We start from the raw sequence: 18,946 nt of genomic DNA on the forward strand, positions 1-18,946 counted from the left end.
AAGGAGACTCTTGTTAAACATCAAAGAATCCACAATGGAGAGAAATCCTATGAATGTAATCAATTTGGAAAGGCTTTTGCCTTGAAGGATTCTCTTGCTAAGAGAGAGAAACCTTATGAATGTAATCAATGTGGAAAGACTTTTACAGTTAAATCCCATCTTACTACACATCAGAGAATCCACACAGGAGAAAAATTTTATGAATGTAATCACTGTGGAAAGGCTTTTTCATTGCAGGGCACTTTTATTAAACATCAGAGAATCCACACTGGAGAGAAACCTTATGAATGTAATCAATGTGGAAAGACTTTTACAGTTAAATCCCATCTTACTACACATCAGAGAGTCCACACTGGAGAAAAAGTTTATGAATGCAATCAATGTGGAAAGACTTTTACAAGCAAGTCATATCTTACTAAACATCAGAGGGTCCACACTGGAGAGAAACCTTATGAATGTAATCACTGCGGAAAGGCTTTTTCATTGAAGGGCACTCTTATTATTCACCAGAGAATCCATACTGGAGAGAAACCTTATGAATGTAATCATTGTGGCAAGGCTTTTACAAACAAGTCTTATCTTACTGTGCATCAGAGGATCCACAATGGAGAGAAACCTTATCAATGTAATCAGTGTGGAGAGGCTTTTTCTTTGAAGGAGACTCTTATTAAACATCAGAGAATCCACACTGGAGAGAAACCTTATGAATGTAATCAGTGTGGAAAGGCTTTTTCATTGAAGGGCACTCTTGTTAAACATCAGAGAATTCACACTGGAGAGAAACCTTATGAATGTGATAACTGTGGAAAGGCTTTTTCATCAAAGAGCACACTTATTAAACACCAGAGAATCCACACTGGAGAGAAACCTTATGAATGTAATCAATGTGGAAAGACTTTTACAAACAAGTCCTATGTTACTATACATCGGAGGATCCACACTGGAGAGAAACCTTATGAATGTAGTCAATGTGGCAAGTCTTTTTCATTGAAGGAGACTCTTGTTAAACATCAGAGAATCCACACTGGAGAGAAACCTTATGAATGTAATCAATGTGGAAAGGCTTTTACAAGCAAGTCATATGTGACTATTCATCGGAGGATCCACACTGGAGAGAAACCTTATGAATGTAGTCAATGTGGAAAGTCCTTTTCATTGAAGGAGACTCTTGTTAAACATCAGAGAATTCACACTGGAGAGAAGCCTTATGAATGTAATCAGTGTGGAAAGGCTTTTATTCAGAGGTCCCATCTTACTGATCATCAGAGAATCCACTCTGGAGAGAGAGCTTATTAATGTAATCACTGTGGAAGGGTTTTCACACACAAGTCCTATCTTACTATACATCAGAGGAGCCACACTGCAGAGAAACCTTTTGCACGTAATCAGTGTGCAAGGATTTTTTTCATTGAAAAGTACTCTTACTAAACACCAGAAAACCCATTCTGGAGAGAAACCTTATTATGCATGCCATATGGAAAAGCTTTTACTTGGAGGACCCATCTTACTACACATCAGAGAATTCACATGGAGGATAAACCTTATTTTTTTTGGTCAATGTAGAAATATTTTTACATTGAAGGAGAGACTCTCTGCACATCAGAGAATTCACCCTGGAGAGAAATCTTATGAATAAAATCAATGTGGAGAGACAATTCCATGAAATTCCAGTCTTAAGAAACATTAGAGAATTGACACTAGAAAAGACCTTTGTGTTTGGAGTCAATGTGGAAAGTTTTTACATTGAGGGAGAGATTTACTGCACATCATCAAATCCACACTGTAGGGGCCGCTAGGTGGCGCAGTGGATAGAGCACCGGCCTTGGAGTCAGGAGTCCCTGGGTTCAAATCCGGCTCAGACACTTAATAATTACCTAGCTGTGTGGCCTTGGGCAAGCCACTTAACCCCTTTTGCCTTGCAAAAAAAAGCACCTAAATCTACACTGTAGACAAACCTTCTGAATGTGATCCTTGTGGAAAAGCTTTTTCATTGAAAGGCACTCTTGTTAATTAGAGAATCCCCACTGAAGAGAAATTTTATGAATGTATTCAATGTGGAAAGGCTTTTACATATAAGGAGAGATTTACTGCCCATCAGAGAATTCACAATGTGGAGAAACCTTATCAAAGTATGCTGAGTTTCCTAATCTAGCATTTTGTCTTATTTTTAATTAAAGATTTTATTTATTTTGAGTTTTACAATTTTTCCCCCAATCTCACTTCCCTCCTCCTACCCCCCCCAGAAAGCAATTTGTCAGTCTTTCCATTGTTTCCATGGTTTACATTGATCCACATTGAGTGTGATGAGAGAGAAATCATATCCTTAAGGAAGAAACATCAAGTTTAAGAGATCAGACAATGAGATATTAGGTTTTTTTTCTAAATTAAAGGGGATAGTCCTTGAAGTTTGTTCAAACTCCACAGTTCACACAGCCCCAAATTGCACTGATGAAATAAGCATGTCCATCAAGGTTAATCATCACCCCCATGTTGCTGTTAAGGTATACAGTGCTAAACTAGCATTTTGATAAAGGACATAACTTGATGTTCTCAAAAACACAATGTCTTCAGAATAAGAAAAAAACAGCATTATGGGAATTGGAGGAAAACACGTGATTAAGAGAAGACACCAGACTTTGCACAATGGAGTATAATTTCAGGCAAACTTGGGGGGAATTTTATACCTCCCATAGGCTACCAAAGACCACCTTTTCAGCCTACATTGAGAGCTCTGCAGGTGACGGTCAAGAACCTCTTTAATATGAGATGAATTCTGTCTCCTGATTGTTGTGAATGGATCATGGTGATGATAAAGGGATTCCAAGAAACCTGAGGCTGAGCAAAACACTTGTGTAAATAAGAAAAGCAGCCACTACTTTGTTGGTAAGGAGTTTTGTAATTTCTTTCTGAAAAGTAATTTTTGCAAAGTCAAAGCACAGTTCATTGACTCTTTTAGAACATAGAAACTGCTAGGTTTTGTGAAATCCTGATTATTTTTCTACAGTATTCAATTTTTCCCTGTGTTTTAAAAATATTTTTTGTTTAACCCAGGAATTTTGAAACTTGGCTATGACATTCTTTTTTTTTACAAGGCAAATGGGGTTAAGTGGCTTGCCCAAGGCCACACAGCAAGGTAACTATTAAGTGTCTGAGGTGAGATTTGAACTCAGGTCCTCCTGACTCCAGGGTCGGTGCTCTATCCACTGCGCCACCTAGCCGCCCCTTTTTATTTTCTTTTGCTTGTTTTTTGAAACTTTAGGAAATGCATTAGCTGTTTTGCTGAATTCAGGAAATTGCAGGTACTCCTCCCCCAGACTTGAAAAATCTCTAACTTTCATCCAATTAGAAATCAGATTTCCTAATATCTTAATATTTCCTTTTTATTAATTGACCTTATATGATAAATTATTTTTACAGTTTGTATATCTGCTCCTTTGCCTAAAGAGAAGGTACCAAAGCAATCCCTTGCTGAGTTCCCCAAGCCCAAATGGAAATGGAGAATTCACAAGATCCTTTGCTATCACAAAGGGCACGTTATTCTTTTTTATCTATATTAAGGGGGAAATTACCAAAGAAATACTTTAGAGTTTATACATGTTTACAAAATATGGAGTGGGGAGGAGTATAGGACAGAAGACAGAGCACTGCAGTGGAGAAGGCATTGCAATAGAAGGAGGGCCGGGCTTAGGGAGGAGAGGCAAACAGGGTCCTGGAGTACTGACCCTGGGTGAGATTGGAGAATCCTGGGAGCTTCTGGGTTTGCACAGTATGGAGCTTTTGAACATCCTCTTCTGTAGCCTAATTCTTAATTTCATCTCATGCAAATCCCATCAGAGGCTGACTTTCTAAGTCCACAGTCACATCGCCATCTAGAAGTCAAACAACACAAAAGGAGACAAGTTCAAAGCCTGATGATAACATTGACAATGATATATATTGAAAACCTGAAAGAACTTTGCCAAATGAAATGGACTGTTTTCAATGATTTCTGCCTTCTCTTGACCCAGAACCATGACCTCCTCCAGCTGTCACTGATCTTCTAGACTGATGGCAGTCAAAGCAGATCAAGTCCTTCTCATCCATTGGCCTTTCATTCCTCATATTCTAGCTGCTCATCCCATCACCTCAAAGTCCAATTTGAAGTGCATTTTGGTCTTGTAGAGGGTCCCACAGGATAGTTACAGTGGGAGAACACATCTGCCTCAGTCTCAAACTGGATCTACACTTCCAAGGGGTCCATGCCTTCCCAGGTTTCCCAAGATCCATCTGCTGCCAGCTGCTCAAAGCACAGGCCCCATTCCTTTCAGGGGAGCTGGGGCTAAAGGTTTAGCAGGACAGGAGGATGAGGGAGAGAGTCTGGGAGGGAGGGAAGGGGTGGAGGATTGGAGAGGAGGAGCTCTCAGAGTTGAGCAGCCTGGTGGATGGGGGCCAAGGTGGGATTTCAGCACTGGTGACAGGATTTGGAGTAGGGGAGAAGTATAGGACAGAAGATGGGAGCATTACAATAGAAGGAGGGCAGGGCTTAGGGAGGAGAGGCAATCAGGGTCCAGGTGTTCTTGCCCTGGGTGTGATTGGAGAATCCTGGGAGCCTCAGGGGTTGCACAGCCTGGAGTCTTTGAACTGGGAAGACCCTCCCAGAGGGGCTGGTAGGTAGCAGGAAGTCTTTGAACTGAGCCTGCTTTGCCTTCCCTGGGTCTCAGATCCCTGTCCTTTCTTCCCTGGATGCTGAGATCACTCTGCCTTCCAGAAGCCAGGCCTGTGCTTGCATATCCCAGGTAGGTCTGAGCTAGAGCTCCCTTCCCCTCACCCCGTTTCCTATCTTTTGCTGGCTTCCCTTGCCATGGAGTCTCATCCTCATCATTTGGCCAGCTTGTGAGTGCCCACCATGTCTGCTGGGAGCACCCTCCCTTCTCAAGCCTGGCCACTAGATGAGCTTCCCTTCTCCATTCCCTTCTTTTCCAGACTCTTAATCATTTCCCAAACTTCCTCTGTAATCCTCCTCAGATTTACGATTGGGTCACATTTTCCCAGACTTCACACTTTGCCTCCAGGAATCAGGGAGTCCTAAATGTAGTCTTTGTGTCAGGTCCCAGGTGTCCTGTCTCCTTGTCCCCAACTCTTGAGTAGAGATTCAGTTTTCCTGCCTTCAGAGAAGGGTCCTATGAGGATCCAGGATCCTTCTTGCCCCCCTGGACCCCACCTTGGACACAGTCCCTTAACCGTTTTCTTGTCCCCTCCCCATCAGAACTCTTGAATCTTGGCCTGCTTCCCCCGCAGATCCCCAATGTGTCTCCCTATCTCCAGTTTCCAAGAAGAGGTTCTATCAGGAGTACCACTATCCTCCCCTGCTACTCCTTAAACCTTAGGACTCAGTCATTCTGTTTTTCAGGTCCAGTGTCTACCTGGCACCCATCATTCAGTCCTTGAATGCTCCCTGTTAGAAAATCTTATCTCCCAGACCATATTCCTGCTCCCCATACCCAGGCCTCCTTCCCTGCCTCAACTTCTCTTTTTTTTTGAATTGATAATTTATTTTTCCAATTTCATGCTTTGATAGTTTTTCAACATTAGTCTGATAAAAGTCGTCACGTACATTTGTGTTTAACATATTTGCATATTAGTCATTTCGTTCAAAAGGAATTAGAACTAAAGGAAAAGAAACAAAACCATGAGATAGGAAGGAAATAGAGAAGAGAAGTTTTAAAAAAAAGTGAATTGTATACATTTAGATTCTGTGGAGATCCCCACCCCTACCTGGTTGTGGGTGGCATTGTCCAGAAGGGCTCTCTCAAGGTTGTCCTTGATCCCTGGACTGCTGGAAGGAACTGCAGCCCTCATAGTTGATCAATTCACAATTTTGTTGTTAATTCCTTCAATGTTATCTGCTTCTGTTCCCTTTGCTCAGCATCAGTTCATGGAATTCTTTGGATTCTTCTCTAAAGTCTGATCACTCATTTTCATATGGAACAATGGTACTCCACAACTTTAATAATCCCTAACTTGTTCATCCATTCCCCAATGGATGGGCATTCCCTCAGTTTCCCATTCTTTGCCACCACAAAAAAAGATTTCCTTTCTCAACTTCTTTCAGTCCCCTCAGGCTTGTATTCTAGACTGTTCCCCTGGTCTTTTCCTTGTAGTTTCATTCCAGAGTCTCTGCATCCTCAGCTTTCCTTGGTTTCTGTAGTTTACATCATGTTTAAGGGACTGGTGGGAAGGCAAAAGACCTGTTGGAGGGAGAGCTCTGCCTCAGGAGTCACTGAGGTGCTGCCTGGTTCTCCCATCTGGGATCCCAAGCTCCCCCTGCATTTGTAGAAGCCTGAGGAGAGGAGGAGTATGAAGAATAGCATTAAATGGGTGAGGAATGCAGGGCCTGGCCTTTGTAACTCCAGTAGGACCTTACCCTTTATCAATGCCTGGAGGCCAGTCTCCTGCCTCTGAAGAGGCAGCAAATCTTTCCCTCTTCCCACCCCTCCTGACATCCTTCTTCCTCCCCTTCTGAGTCTGCAGAAGCCCCAGGCCTGGCCCCAGCAGGTCCTGAGTCAAATCCAGATGCCAAAGTTGGAGAGAACTTGGAGCAGTTTTAATATTAAAGGTTGACAAACAGCAGTTTTCCAGAATATGACCCGAAAAGTAGTCATCCCAGGACTAAGATTATGGAAGGGACTTTCCAGGTCTCTAGACTGCCTCGGGCTTAGAATGAGGAAACCTTTCCTGGTTAGGAGTAAGCTCTGATAATAGAGCTTTAGCTGTGGTTACCTTTATGGATCTGTCAAGGGTGGGAGAATCAGGACCGCCAGGCACATGAGGACCAGGAAAAAGATCCAGGAACTTGAGCAAATGGAGTCACTTTGGACCTTACTATCTTTGCAGGAATCCTGTATCCGTGGGAATGGACCCTGGGAATCTCAGACCCCAACTTCAGGTGAGTGCAGTCTTATCTCCAAACTACTCCAAGGAGGAGCATCTGGGTGGTCAGGATGACAGTGTAGCCACTGCCTACTTGAGTTCGGGTCTGCCTGTGAGGAATCCTTATACTGACCCAGGGATGGCAGGGGTGGAAAGAAAAGAAAAAAAAATTGTTTTAAAGTTTTGCAAGGCAAATGGAGTTAAGTAGCTTGCCCGAGGCCACAGGGCTAGGTAATCATTAAGTGTCTGAAGCCGGATTTGAACCCAGGTACTTCTGACTCCAAGGCCACTGAGCACTGGCCGCCCCCTAAAAGAAAAGTTTTTTGAAGTTACAACACCTAAGAAACTGGTAGGTAAAGAGAGACAGAGACAACAGAGCAGTCAAGCAGAGTTGACTGGGCCAGAAAGTCAGAGGCCACTCCAGCCCTGAACAGAGATCCTGCCCAGATTTTTAGAGTCTCTTTATCCTGAGGGCAAAAGGTGAATTCCTTCCCTACTTTTGGACCTGAAGTTAGGTCCAGGGTTGAAGCCTAAGGTCAGGGTAGAAATTTTACCTTAAACAATGAAACATCTCCAGAGTAGGGAACCTCCAGTCAATTTAATGAGATTTAGGAGCCTTTAAGATTACAAATTTTGTTTTTGTTTCCTTCATCACTCTCTGCTGATCTTGTCAATTTACATCTCAAGAGCAAGAAACCTCTACCCACTTTAACAAAATTCACCACCTTAAGTTTATAAATTTGCTTTCTGCTACTTCACAATTCTCTTCATCTTTCCCTGCCTCATTAGGAGTACAGATTCAGTCTCAGACACTTGCCTCTTACTAGCTGGGTCACTTTGGGCAAGTCATTTAACCCTGATTGCCTTTGATCCAGGACCATCTCCAATCATCCTGATTCATGTCTGGCCCCTGGACCCTATGACTCTAGAGGAGAAAGTGAGGCTGGGGACTTAGCACAGCCCCTCCTCACTCAAATCCAACTCACGTTCTTGTCATGGCATCACCTCCTTGATGTCTTGGTCTTCTCCCAGAATGAAGAAGAAACATCAGACCGATATGAGTAACCAAATCATTTCTGTAGACATAAAGGAGTGTTCATGAAGCTGGCAATGCCTTCTTGGATCTTATGGATCATTTCCTTACCAAAAAATAGGTTTGAAATTGAATCTCTTAGTAACCAAACTACCCTGTTCACTTCGGTGTTTTAAACTGTTTCATGGGGCCCTTGGGGTCTTCAGTATTGAGGCCCCCTACCCAAAACTGGTTTCTACCCTGTTGTTTTTAAGTCCTCTCCTATTACACTCAACTTTCAAGGACCACTTCAGTCATGAATTGCCTTTTTTGGGAATTTTTTTGGGGGTTTTTTTTGTTTTGTTTTTTTTAGTTTTTACAAAGCAGTGGGGGTTACACAGCTCAGTTATTATAATGTGTCTGAAGCTGAATTTGAACTTAGTTCCTTCTGATTCCAGGGCTCTTGCTCTAGCCACTGTGCCACCTAGCTGCCCCAGTGAATTGACTGCCTGCCTAGCATTGTGTACACACACAAACTGATATCCTCACACCTCCCCACAATCTTTGAGTGGCCTCTGGCTTTCTGGCCCAGTCAACTCTGCTAGACTGCTCTGTTGTCTCTGTCTCTCTTTACACCTACCATTTTGTTAAGTGTAACTTCTTTTAAAGTAGTCTGAGAGAAATTATACATGGGCAACACTGCAAACCATTTCCATATTAGCCTTTTTCTCCCTATGCCATCCTCTTGGCCACAATATTCCATCATGATCCCACAACAGTTTCTTTTCCCCAATTGCTGGGCATCCTCTTGTTTTGTCAGGCAGAACAAAAAGAGATTCCAGAAATGTTTTTGTATAATTTGATCTTTTTCCCTTTTTAAAAAACTGTCTTTAGCCTCTAGAGCTGGCAGTGGTATTGCTGGATCAACAGATAGGCAGAGCTCTGTAGCCCTTGGGGAAACATTCCAAATTAGTCTCCTGAATGGTTGGATCAGTCCACAGCTCCACCAACAGGGCATCCGTGTCCCAATTTTCCCACTTCACTTCCCCATTTCTCAATTTCACTTCCTCTTGTGTCTGATAGAGATGAGATGGTACCTTACAGTTGTTTTAATTAGCAGTTTTCTAATCAGTAGTGATTTAGAGCAGGTTTCACATGACTAGAGACAGTTTTGATTTCTTTGCCTGAAAACTGTCGGTACTCTGTGGTGATTTCTCAGTTGGTGAATGAGCTGTAGTTTTGCTAATTGCACTTCTCTCTATCGTTGAGAAACAAGGACTTCAGTAGAAATATCTGTTACAAATGTTTTTCCTAGTTTTCTCCTTTCCTTTTGATTATGTTTTGTCTAAAAGCTTTTTAATTTTATATAATCAAAGTTGTCTGTTTGATTTTTGTATTGCTCTTTTTGCATTGGTCTTAAATTCTTCCTCTATCCATAGATTGATAAATAAACAACTCGAGACTTGCCTCATTTGCTCAGTAGCAGGATTTATGAGCAAACCATGTGCCCATTTTGACCTTCTCTTGGTATCAAGTGTGAGATGTTGTTTAGGCCTAGTTCCTGCCCTGCTGTTTTCATGTTTTTGGAACAGTTTTTTGTCAAATGATGTTTTTGTTCTGAAAGCTTGGATCTTTGTCTCTATCATCTACTAGATGACCACAGTCATTTATAATATTGTAATGTTTCCCAATCTATTCCCCTGATCTATTTTTTAAGCAGAGATTGTTTTGATAATTATTATCTTATAATACAGCTTGAGATCTAATATGGCCAGACACCCTTTCCTTGACATTTTTTTCATTGATTGCCTTGATATCCTTGATATTTCGTTCATCCAAATGAACTTGGTTATTATGTTTTCCATTGCAATAAGACAATTTATTAGTATTTAATTGTGATAATGTTTAATAAACAGATTAACTAGGTAAAATTCTCAATTTTTATTATGATGTTTTTTCCTTCCTATGAACAGAAAGTATGTTTTAATCATTTAGCTATGAGTTTATTTTTATAAAATGCATTTTATGATTATTTTCAAAGAGTTCCTGTGTCTCTTGTCAGGTATACTCTAAGGAATTTTAGCCTGGTTATTTTATTTATTTGTTTGTTTGTTTGTTTAGTAAGGGTGTGGAGTTAAGTGACTTGCCCAAGGCCACACAGCTAGGTCATTATTAAGTGTCTGAGGCCACATTTGAACTCAGGTCCTCTTGACTCCAGGGCTGGTGCTCTATTCACTGGGCCACCTAGCCGCCCCGGTGAACATATATTAAATGATCTATAGCAAAATAGAATAATATTGCTGACACAGTGTAATTTCCTAATTTTCTATTTGATTAAATCATAATTGCTGCTCCTGGCTATTTTTTTAATTTAATAAATTCTTCTACTCTTTATTTTCTTGGCTGTGAATCTCTTATTTTGTACATCAATTCATCTCATTTACCTTCTAAGCTACAATTTTACTTTTATACCCATATATACAAACACATATGTATATATTTGTATTTATTCATATATATATATATTATATATATGGATATGGATATATGAGAAAGCAAGGAAACAGCTCTACTCATCCTCCCCTATTAGGTTCTTCTTTATCAGTTTTTTTCCTTTTATGTTTCATTTTCATAATTACTCCTTTCCATATTTTCCTTCTTACTTTTATTTTTGAGAATCATTCCATCATAGTCAGCTCAGTTCAAGCTTATTTTTCAAACTATTCAAATAATGATTAGTCATAATAGTACTAATATTTTCACACCTTATAAATAAACAATTCGATCTTAGATCCCATATAAGATCTTTAATGTTTACCTTATTTTTCTCCCAGATGTTCTGTGTCATATTTCCCTTATGCTCTGGAGTTGTTTTCACAACAGCCTTAAAATGAGGATGTTAATTTTCCTTTTTTATTTTATGTTGAGGATTATGCTTTGCAGAGTAAGTTAACCATGGTCATTATCTCAGTTCTTTTGTTCTATGCACTATAACATTCCATGAACTTGGGTCCTTCAATGTAATAGATGTTATGTCTTATCTAAAACTTATTGTAGCTTCAAGATATTTACATTGGGTTTTTCTTGTTGCTTCCAAAATTTTTTCCTTAGCCTGGAAGCTTGGAAAATCATCCCTGAAATTGCTGTACGTTTTCCTCGTAGGAATCTCTTTTCCAGAATAGTGACTTTTCTAATGAACTGATTCACATTCTCTTGTTATTATCATTTTTGTTCTTTTTGTTTTTGGTTTTATTTTGTGATCTTTTGTAATGTCATTAGTTTCCCCTTGTCCAATTCTGTTTTTCAAGGAATTATTTTCTTTCTTAAGTTTCTGATTCTTTATTTCCAGTTCTCAGACTTTCTATTCATCATTTTCTTGATTATTTAAGATTAGTCTTAATTTTTTCTCATTTTATTTTTATTTCTCTTAATTGACTTCTTTTTTTATTTTAAGGTTTTTGCAAGGCAAAGGGGGTTAAGTGGCTTGCCCAAGGCCACACAGCTAGGTCATTATTAAGTGTCTGAGACCGGATTTGAACCCAGGTACTCCTGACTCCAGGGCCAGTACTTTATCTACTACGCCACCTAGGCGCCCCTAAATTATCTCTAATTAAGGTGTTACCCAGGTTGTTCTCTAATGAGCTGTTTCAGGTTCAATCCGCCTTGCCCAATTCTAGTTTTCAAGGAGTTATTTTCTTTAAGATTTTATATATCTTTCAAATGGATTCACATTTTTCAAAATTTTTTTATGGCTTTTTCGCTATTTTTTCATTCTTATTTGATTTTAAAATTCCTATTTCTCATAATAACATGGGAGTGATGATCAATTTTACTGGACTTGTTCATTCCAACAATACAATAATCAGGGACAATTTTAGGGCACCCTTGATGGAAAATACCATCTGTACCCAGAGAAAGAACTGTGGAGTTTAAACAAAGACCAAAATCTATTACCTTCAATTTTTTTTTATAAAAAATGTATCTTATATTTTATTTTCTCCTCAAGGATATATTTCTCTCCCAATACATTCAATTTCGATCAATGTATAGCATGGAAAGAATGTAAAGATTACCAGACTGCCTCATGGGGGGGGAAGGGAGGGTGGAGGAAAGATTTGTAAAATTCAAAACCTTACAGAAACATATAATTGGAAAATAAATAAAATATTAATTTTTTAAAAATTCCTATTTATTTTCCTCCTAAAGATTTTCTTTGTCTTTTTCCAATTTGTTTTTTTATTATTTTCTTCTTGAAATGCTTTTATTCTTTTCCTGATTTTTCTCATTCATTCTGATTTGATCTTTGAATTCTTTTTGATTTTCATCCAAGATTTCTTTTTGTATTTGTGTCTCTTTGCCATTATGCTTTAGTGTTAGAGTGGCTTAAACCTTGCACTCTTCCTCTTAATATGATCCCAAATCTTCTTTCACACCAAGTAACTATGGATGATTGAGCTTTTTTTCTTTGATTATCCATTTTATCTTTATTCGATTTGATTTTTTTAACAGCTTAATATTATGATTATGTTTTGATTCTGAGCTGTATTGTTGTCAGAGTCCTCAGCTCGTTTTACTATTGTTTGCTGAATTCTGTTTGGGGACTCATCCTCAGGGTCTCATTTTTCTCTCCACTCAGTCCCAGTCTCAGTATCCCAAAAATGTTCTTTCTTTCTGTGATAGTGGCTTCTCCTTCCCCATGACTCCTTCTAGACTTCTAGATGGCGGGGGGGGGGGGGGTCCTTTAGTCATCCCCCACTCAGAGTCTATTTTGCTTTAGAGGAAAGGTTGTGAAGGAAGAGTGACTGAGGTGAGTGTCTCGAAGTCTCCACTGTTTCTCTCAGGGTTTCTGATTGGATGCTTTAGTGGGTGTTCTCTTGAGTTCACTCAAGTTTTCCTGCTGGGAATTTACCCCTTTATTTCAGTGTGTCTTCCTTCATTTCATTATGATTATCTATCAATTTGTGAAGGAAATCTGGCAAGCCCAGACATTTCTATCATATACTGCCTGTCATCTTCTCTGGATTCCCCTTCTGTCAGGTCTGATGAGCAAGATGTTCCCTGTCACCTTCACTCTTTCTCCTGCATACATCCACCTCCTACCTCCCAGGTAGACCACAAACCTTCTCCCAGCTTCCCCAGGTTGATGCATTATATTCCAAGGGATGTCTCAGGTTTGTTCCCACTGACATATTACATACATTTCTCAGAATTCCCTTGGGCTCTTAATGTCCTTGGGTTCTAGAGCTGACTCTGGCTCTCATGTAGGGCATTAACGCTGGGCAGATCCCTTTTCTGTGCTTCAGCTTCCATCTAGAGTTGAATAGGGCTGGGCCTTTTACTCCTCAAAATTCTTTCATCTCTACACCTGATGACTGTTGATGATCTAGGACTTGGTGACATTCAAGGATGTGGCTGTGGACTTCACCCAGGAGGAGTGGAGCCTCTTGGACCCTCATCAGAAGCAGTTGTACAAGGATGTCATGCTGGAGAATGCCCAGAACCTCCTTTCTGTGGGTAAGGATCCCTCCTCTGGTAACACTGAGTCTACTGTCAGTGGGAATATCTGCATTCCCTACTGTGGAGGGTTTGGAGCAATTTAGAGAGAGAGAGAGAGGAAAGGGCAGGTCTCCTGCAATTCTGTCCTTAATCTTCCTTCCTTTTGCCCTAAAATGCTCACCAATGTGGTGGGAAAGGAAGGGAAAGGAATAAGCTTTGTTTTTCACCTGCTGCTTGCCAGACGCTATGCTGAGGACTTTCTATATGGCTTCATCCTGTTAATAAACTTCCAAGTTAGGTGATATTATCATCCCTGTTTGACAATTGAAGAAAATGAGGGAAATAGACTCTAGGTGATTCAGCACACAGCTAGTCACTATCTGAGACTGGATTTTGACTCTGGAATTCCTCAGACTAGGCCCAGGGTTCTCTCCACTGCACTAATTAAATTTCCAGATAATGGAGAGTGTGTGCCTAGTCCATCCTTTAATGAAGAAGTTCCACCAAGTCAAACATCCTCATCCCTGGCTGATTTCATCAGCTTCTCCCCCACCTCTGCCCAGAGCCCCCATAAGTAACTGCTCTGAGATTTTTCTTCAGGAGGCCTGGGATATACCCTTTCTTCCTTTCCTGTTGACTTCTGGCATTGCCAGGAACAGCAGATTGGTCAAGAAAGCATTTGGCACAACTTTGGAATTTGCCAGGAGAGAATCTCCCCTGAAGAGGCAAAGTCACTCCACATGCACATTACACAAGGTTTCTGTATGGTTCACAGATTACAGATAAGGGAGAAGAACTGAGCAAAATATTTGTGTTCCTTGGGCTTGAGAGTAGTCTTGCTTAACTTAACTTGCTTAACTCTTTTTACCCTATTTTGGTAGGAGGTGTTTTCACCAGAATGGACCCTGTTATAGGATGAGGGGGGTTTTAAGGTGAGGGGAGAGTATTGGACCATTTGGCATAGCAACCCATCCTTTTTTGGGGGACCTTGCATTACAAGGACTCATGGGTGAGTCCAAGCTCCTACATGTGAGCTTCGTGAAGGATCAATAGATGTAAGGTACTTTCCCTGCTCCCATATTACTTCAATCCTAGTAGAAACCCATCATGGACAGGATAGAAGTAGAAATAATTAAGAGAGGGAAGACCCCAAACTTAAGGAGGACTGGAAAAAGCATATTATGGAATATGGTCTCTGGTTATCCTTCAGAGAAGCTAGGAAGAGCAACCTCTAGTAATGGGATTGGCAATGAAATAACCATGGATTCTAGTGGTAGACCATCCTGTCCTCAGAACAGAAAGGAGGCCTTGAGAAAGTCACTTAACCCTGATTGTCTCACATCCAGGGCTATCTCCAGGCTGCTTGATTTATATTTAACCGTTGGTTCCAGGTGGCTCTAGAAAAGAAAGTCAAGCTACTAATTTGACATCACACGCTCTCAGTCAGATCCAATTCAATTGCTTGTCACGACATTACATTCTTCGTGTCTTAGAGGAAAAAAAGGAAAAACAAAAACAATGACAACAATTTTCACAAGTCAAGGGATTTTTGTTGTTGGGATCCAATGGGCTTATGTGTGCAACCATTCATAAAGGAAATTATCGTTAGGATATAAGGTAGTGCCATTTAAAACTGATGGGTTCCCTCCATGCAAGATTAAAATTTGGAGGGTTTTTTGGTTGGGGGGGGGGAATAAATAATTAATGAGTTTAGGTTCTGCCAGTGCTGGGAAAAGGAAATGAACATATGTGAGAATGTATAGAGTTGATACATATTTGTTTTCTTGTTTAGTCCTTTCAGAAGAGCTCAGACTTGAATTGAAGGAGAATATTAGAAAACTAAGCTTTTCTGTGAAAGAAACTCACAAGCAAGGCAGCATGAATGACAGTGCCTATGACTTCATCTGGAGAGAATTCAGCATCCCACATGAGAGAATTCCAACTGGAGAGCAACCTTATGATTTTAATCAATGGGGAATGGTTTTTTCATTGAAGGAGACCCTTCTTAAACATCAGAGAATCTACACTGGAAAGAAAACTTATGAATGTAATCAGGGTGGAAAGGCTATTCCTACCAGGAAAAGTCTTATTGTAAATCAAAAAATTCACACTGGAAGGAAACCTTATCAATGTAGTCAATTTGGAGGGACTTTTACAAGCAAGTCATATCTTATGATAAATCACAGGATCCACACTGGAGAGAAACCTTATAAATGTATGCAATGTGGAAAAGCTTTTACTAGGAGGACCTATCTTACTGTACATCAGAGAATTCACACTGAAGGAAAACCTTATGAATGTAAACAATGTGGAAAGTCTTTTACAAGCAAGGCATATCTTACTCCACATCAGAAGATCCACACTGGAGAGAAACCTTATGAATGTAATCAGTGTGGAAAGGCTTTTTCATTGAAGGGCACTCTTATTAAACATCAGAGAATCCACACTGGAGAGAAACCTTATGAATGCAATCAATGTGGAAAGGCTTTTACAAGTAAGTCATATCTTACTACACATCAGAGGTTCCACTCTGGAGACAAACCTAATGAATGTAATCAATGTGGAAAGGCTTTTACAAGCAAGTCAAATCTTACTGCTCATCAGAGAATCCACACTGGAGTGAAACCTTATGAATGTAGTCAATGTGGAAAGGCTTTTACAAGTAAGTCATATCTTACTACACATCAGAGGTTCCACTCTGGAGACAAACCTAATGTATGTAATCAATGTGGAAAGGCTTTTACAAGCAAGTCAAATCTTACTGCACATCAGAGAATCCACACTGGAGAGAAACCTTATGAATGTAGTCAATGTGGAAAGGCTTTTACAAGTAAGTCATATCTTACTGTACATCAAAAGATGCACACGAAAGAGAAACTTTATGAATGTAATCAGTGTGGAAAGGCTTTTAGTTTCAAGTCACGTCTAATTAAACATCTGAGAATTCATACTGGAGAGAAATCTTATGAATGTAATCAGTGTGGAAAGGCTTTTAGTTTCAAGTCACATCTAATTGAACATCAGAGAATTCATACTGGAATGAAACCTTATGAATGTAATCAGTGTGGAAAAGCTTTTACACAAACGGCCAATCTTACTAAACATCAGAGAATCCACACTGGAGAGAAACCTTATGAATGTAATCAATGTGGAAAGGGTTTTGCAAGGAAGTCATATCTCATTACACATCAGAGGATTCACACTGGAGAGAAACCTTATAAATGTAATAAGTGTGGAAAAGCTTTTACACAAATGGCCAATCTTACTAAACATCAGAGAATCCACACTGGAGAGAAACCTTATGAATGTAATCAATGTGGAAAGGCTTTTGCAAGGAAGTCATATCTCATTACACATCAGAGGATTCACACTGGAAAGAAACCTTATAAATGTATTCAGTGTGGAAAAGCTTTTCCAGAAAGGACCAATCTTACTAAACATCAGAGAATCCACACTGGAGAGAAAACGTATGAATGTAATCAATGTGGAAAGACTTTTTCAAGGAAGAAGAGACTTACTGCACATGAGAGAATTCACACTAGAGGAAAAAAAGTTCTGATCTGATTTCCCTAAATTTCATTGTGATAAAGGATAACTTGATGTTTTCAAAGACACAATGTCTTCAGAATAAGAAAAAGAACTGTTAGTGTTCTGGCAAATGGAAGAAAAGAATCCAGAATTTGTACAATGGAGTACAATTTCAGGTAAATTTGGCGAATTTTGTATTTCTCACAGGCCACTGATGAGCATGTTCTCAGCATACGTTGAGACCACTGCAGGTCACAATCTTGAACCTTCTCCTCGATATGAAATGCCTTCTGTCTCCTGGTTTTTGTGAAGGTTGTGGATTTAAAATATTTATATATTAGTCATTTTCTGCATGAGGAATTATGTTTGTCCTTGCCTTTCATTTTCAAAGAAGACCATGACATCAGGGAGGTGATGCCAAGAAAAGCCTGTGAATTGCATTTGAGCGAGAGGTTGGGAGTCACAAGTAACCTGTCTCGCTTTCTCCTTCAGAGTCACCTGGGTTTAAGCTCATGGCTTACATTGTACATATTATGACAATGTCATGAACGCCTGCATTACCAGGGTAGTTGATGTTTGTTGTTAGGATCCAATGGAGTTACATGTGCTATTCTTCATAAAGTTAATTATCCTTAGGGTACAAGCTAGTGCCATTTTAAACTGAATGGTGCTCACCATGTAAGATTCAAGTTTTGTGGGTTGGGGGGGATAAAAAGCTAACGAGTTTATGTTCTACCAGTTCTGGTAAGCAGAAATAAATATATATGAGTATATATAGTGTTTGTGTAGATTTGTTTTATTGTTTAGTTTTTTCAAAAGAAGAGCTCTGACTTGAATTGAAGGAGAGTATTGGAAAACAGCCTTTCTGTGAAAGAAACTCATAAGCAAAGTATTACTTCCTCTGTAATGCTTCCCAGATTGACCATTGAGTCACATTTCCCCTGACTTCAGACTTTGCCCACAGGAATCTGGGAGTTCTGAATGTAGTTTCCTTTCAGGTCCCAGGTGTCCTGTCTCCCTGTCCCCAACTCTTGTTTAGAGATTCAGTTTTCCTACCTTCAGACCAAGGTCCTGGGAGAAGCCAGGAGTCCTGCCTTCCTGTCCCCAGGGCCCCACTTTGCACAGTCCCCAAAAACTTTTTCCTGATCTCCCCCTCAATAGAAGTCTTGAATGTTGGCCTCCTTCCTCATCAGATCCCAGATGTGTCTCCCTATTTCCAGTTTTCAAAAAGAGTTTCTACCAGGAGTACCAGTATCCTCCCCCACTGCTTTTTTTTAAGGGTTTTGCAAGGCAAATGGGGTTAAGTGGCTTGCCCAAGGCCACACAGCTAGGTAATTATTAAGTGTCTGAGGCTGGATTTGAACCCAGGTACTCCTGACTCCAGGGCTGATGCTTTATCCACTGCACCACTTAGCTGCCCAGCCACCCCCCCCCCCCACTGCTTCTTAAACCTAAGGACACAGTCATTCTCTTTTCCCAGGTTCAGTGTCCACCTGGAACCCTTCATTTAATTCATGAACTCTCCCTGCCCTGAGATCTTATTAGAATATTTTTTCTCCTGGACCCTAGTCCCACTCCTTACCTAATGCTCCTGTTTCCCCGCCTCAACTTTTTTTTGAGTTGATCATTTATTTTTCCAATTACATGCTATGATAGTTTTTCAGTGTTAGTCTGGTAAAAGTTATGTACATTTGTGTTCAACATATTTCCATATTAGTCATTTTGTTTAGGAAGAATTAGAAATAAGGGAAAAGAAACAAAACCATGAGGTAGGAAGGAAATAGATAAGTTTTTTAAAAGTGGGTGTTGTATGCCTTTAGGTTCTGTAGAGGTTCCCACCCCCACCTGGATGTGGCTAGCCTTGTCCAGAAGGGGTCTCTCAAGATTATCCTTGAGATGTGGATTGCTGAGAGGAGCTGCAGCCCTCAGTGGATCCACTCACAATGTTATTGTGTACACTCACTGCACTATATCGATTTCAAGGTAATGGAAAGTGTGTGC

General features: G+C 40.1%; 2 protein-coding genes across 3 annotated transcripts in view; both read left to right on the forward strand.

Moving 5' to 3' along the window:
* LOC141497224 (uncharacterized) overlaps window positions 1–1,428 on the forward strand; it is a 38,344-nt gene extending 36,916 nt beyond the window's left edge. Inside the window, 1 exon segment of the mRNA XM_074199870.1 lies at window positions 103–1,428. Coding sequence (XP_074055971.1) covers window positions 103–1,428 — 1,326 coding nt within the window.
* Window positions 1,429–2,797: 1,369 nt separating this feature from the next.
* On the forward strand, window positions 2,798–17,708 carry LOC141497110 (uncharacterized). Of its 2 annotated transcripts, none has more exons than XM_074199711.1 (4): window positions 2,798–2,883; window positions 6,874–6,925; window positions 13,309–13,435; window positions 15,210–17,708. In XM_074199711.1, the coding sequence occupies exons 2-4, from the start codon at window positions 6,893–6,895 to the stop codon at window positions 16,979–16,981; spliced, it is 1,932 nt and encodes a 643-aa protein (XP_074055812.1). In that variant the 5' UTR covers window positions 2,798–2,883; window positions 6,874–6,892; the 3' UTR covers window positions 16,982–17,708. The 2 variants fall into 2 exon arrangements, with proteins under 2 accessions (XP_074055812.1, XP_074055811.1); XM_074199710.1 differs by lacking the exon at window positions 2,798–2,883 and adding an exon at window positions 2,895–4,775.
* Window positions 17,709–18,946: the final 1,238 nt, after the last annotated feature.

The sequence above is a fragment of the Macrotis lagotis genome, chromosome X, assembly GCF_037893015.1.
Source record: "Macrotis lagotis isolate mMagLag1 chromosome X, bilby.v1.9.chrom.fasta, whole genome shotgun sequence".
NCBI lineage: Eukaryota > Metazoa > Chordata > Mammalia > Peramelemorphia > Peramelidae > Macrotis > Macrotis lagotis.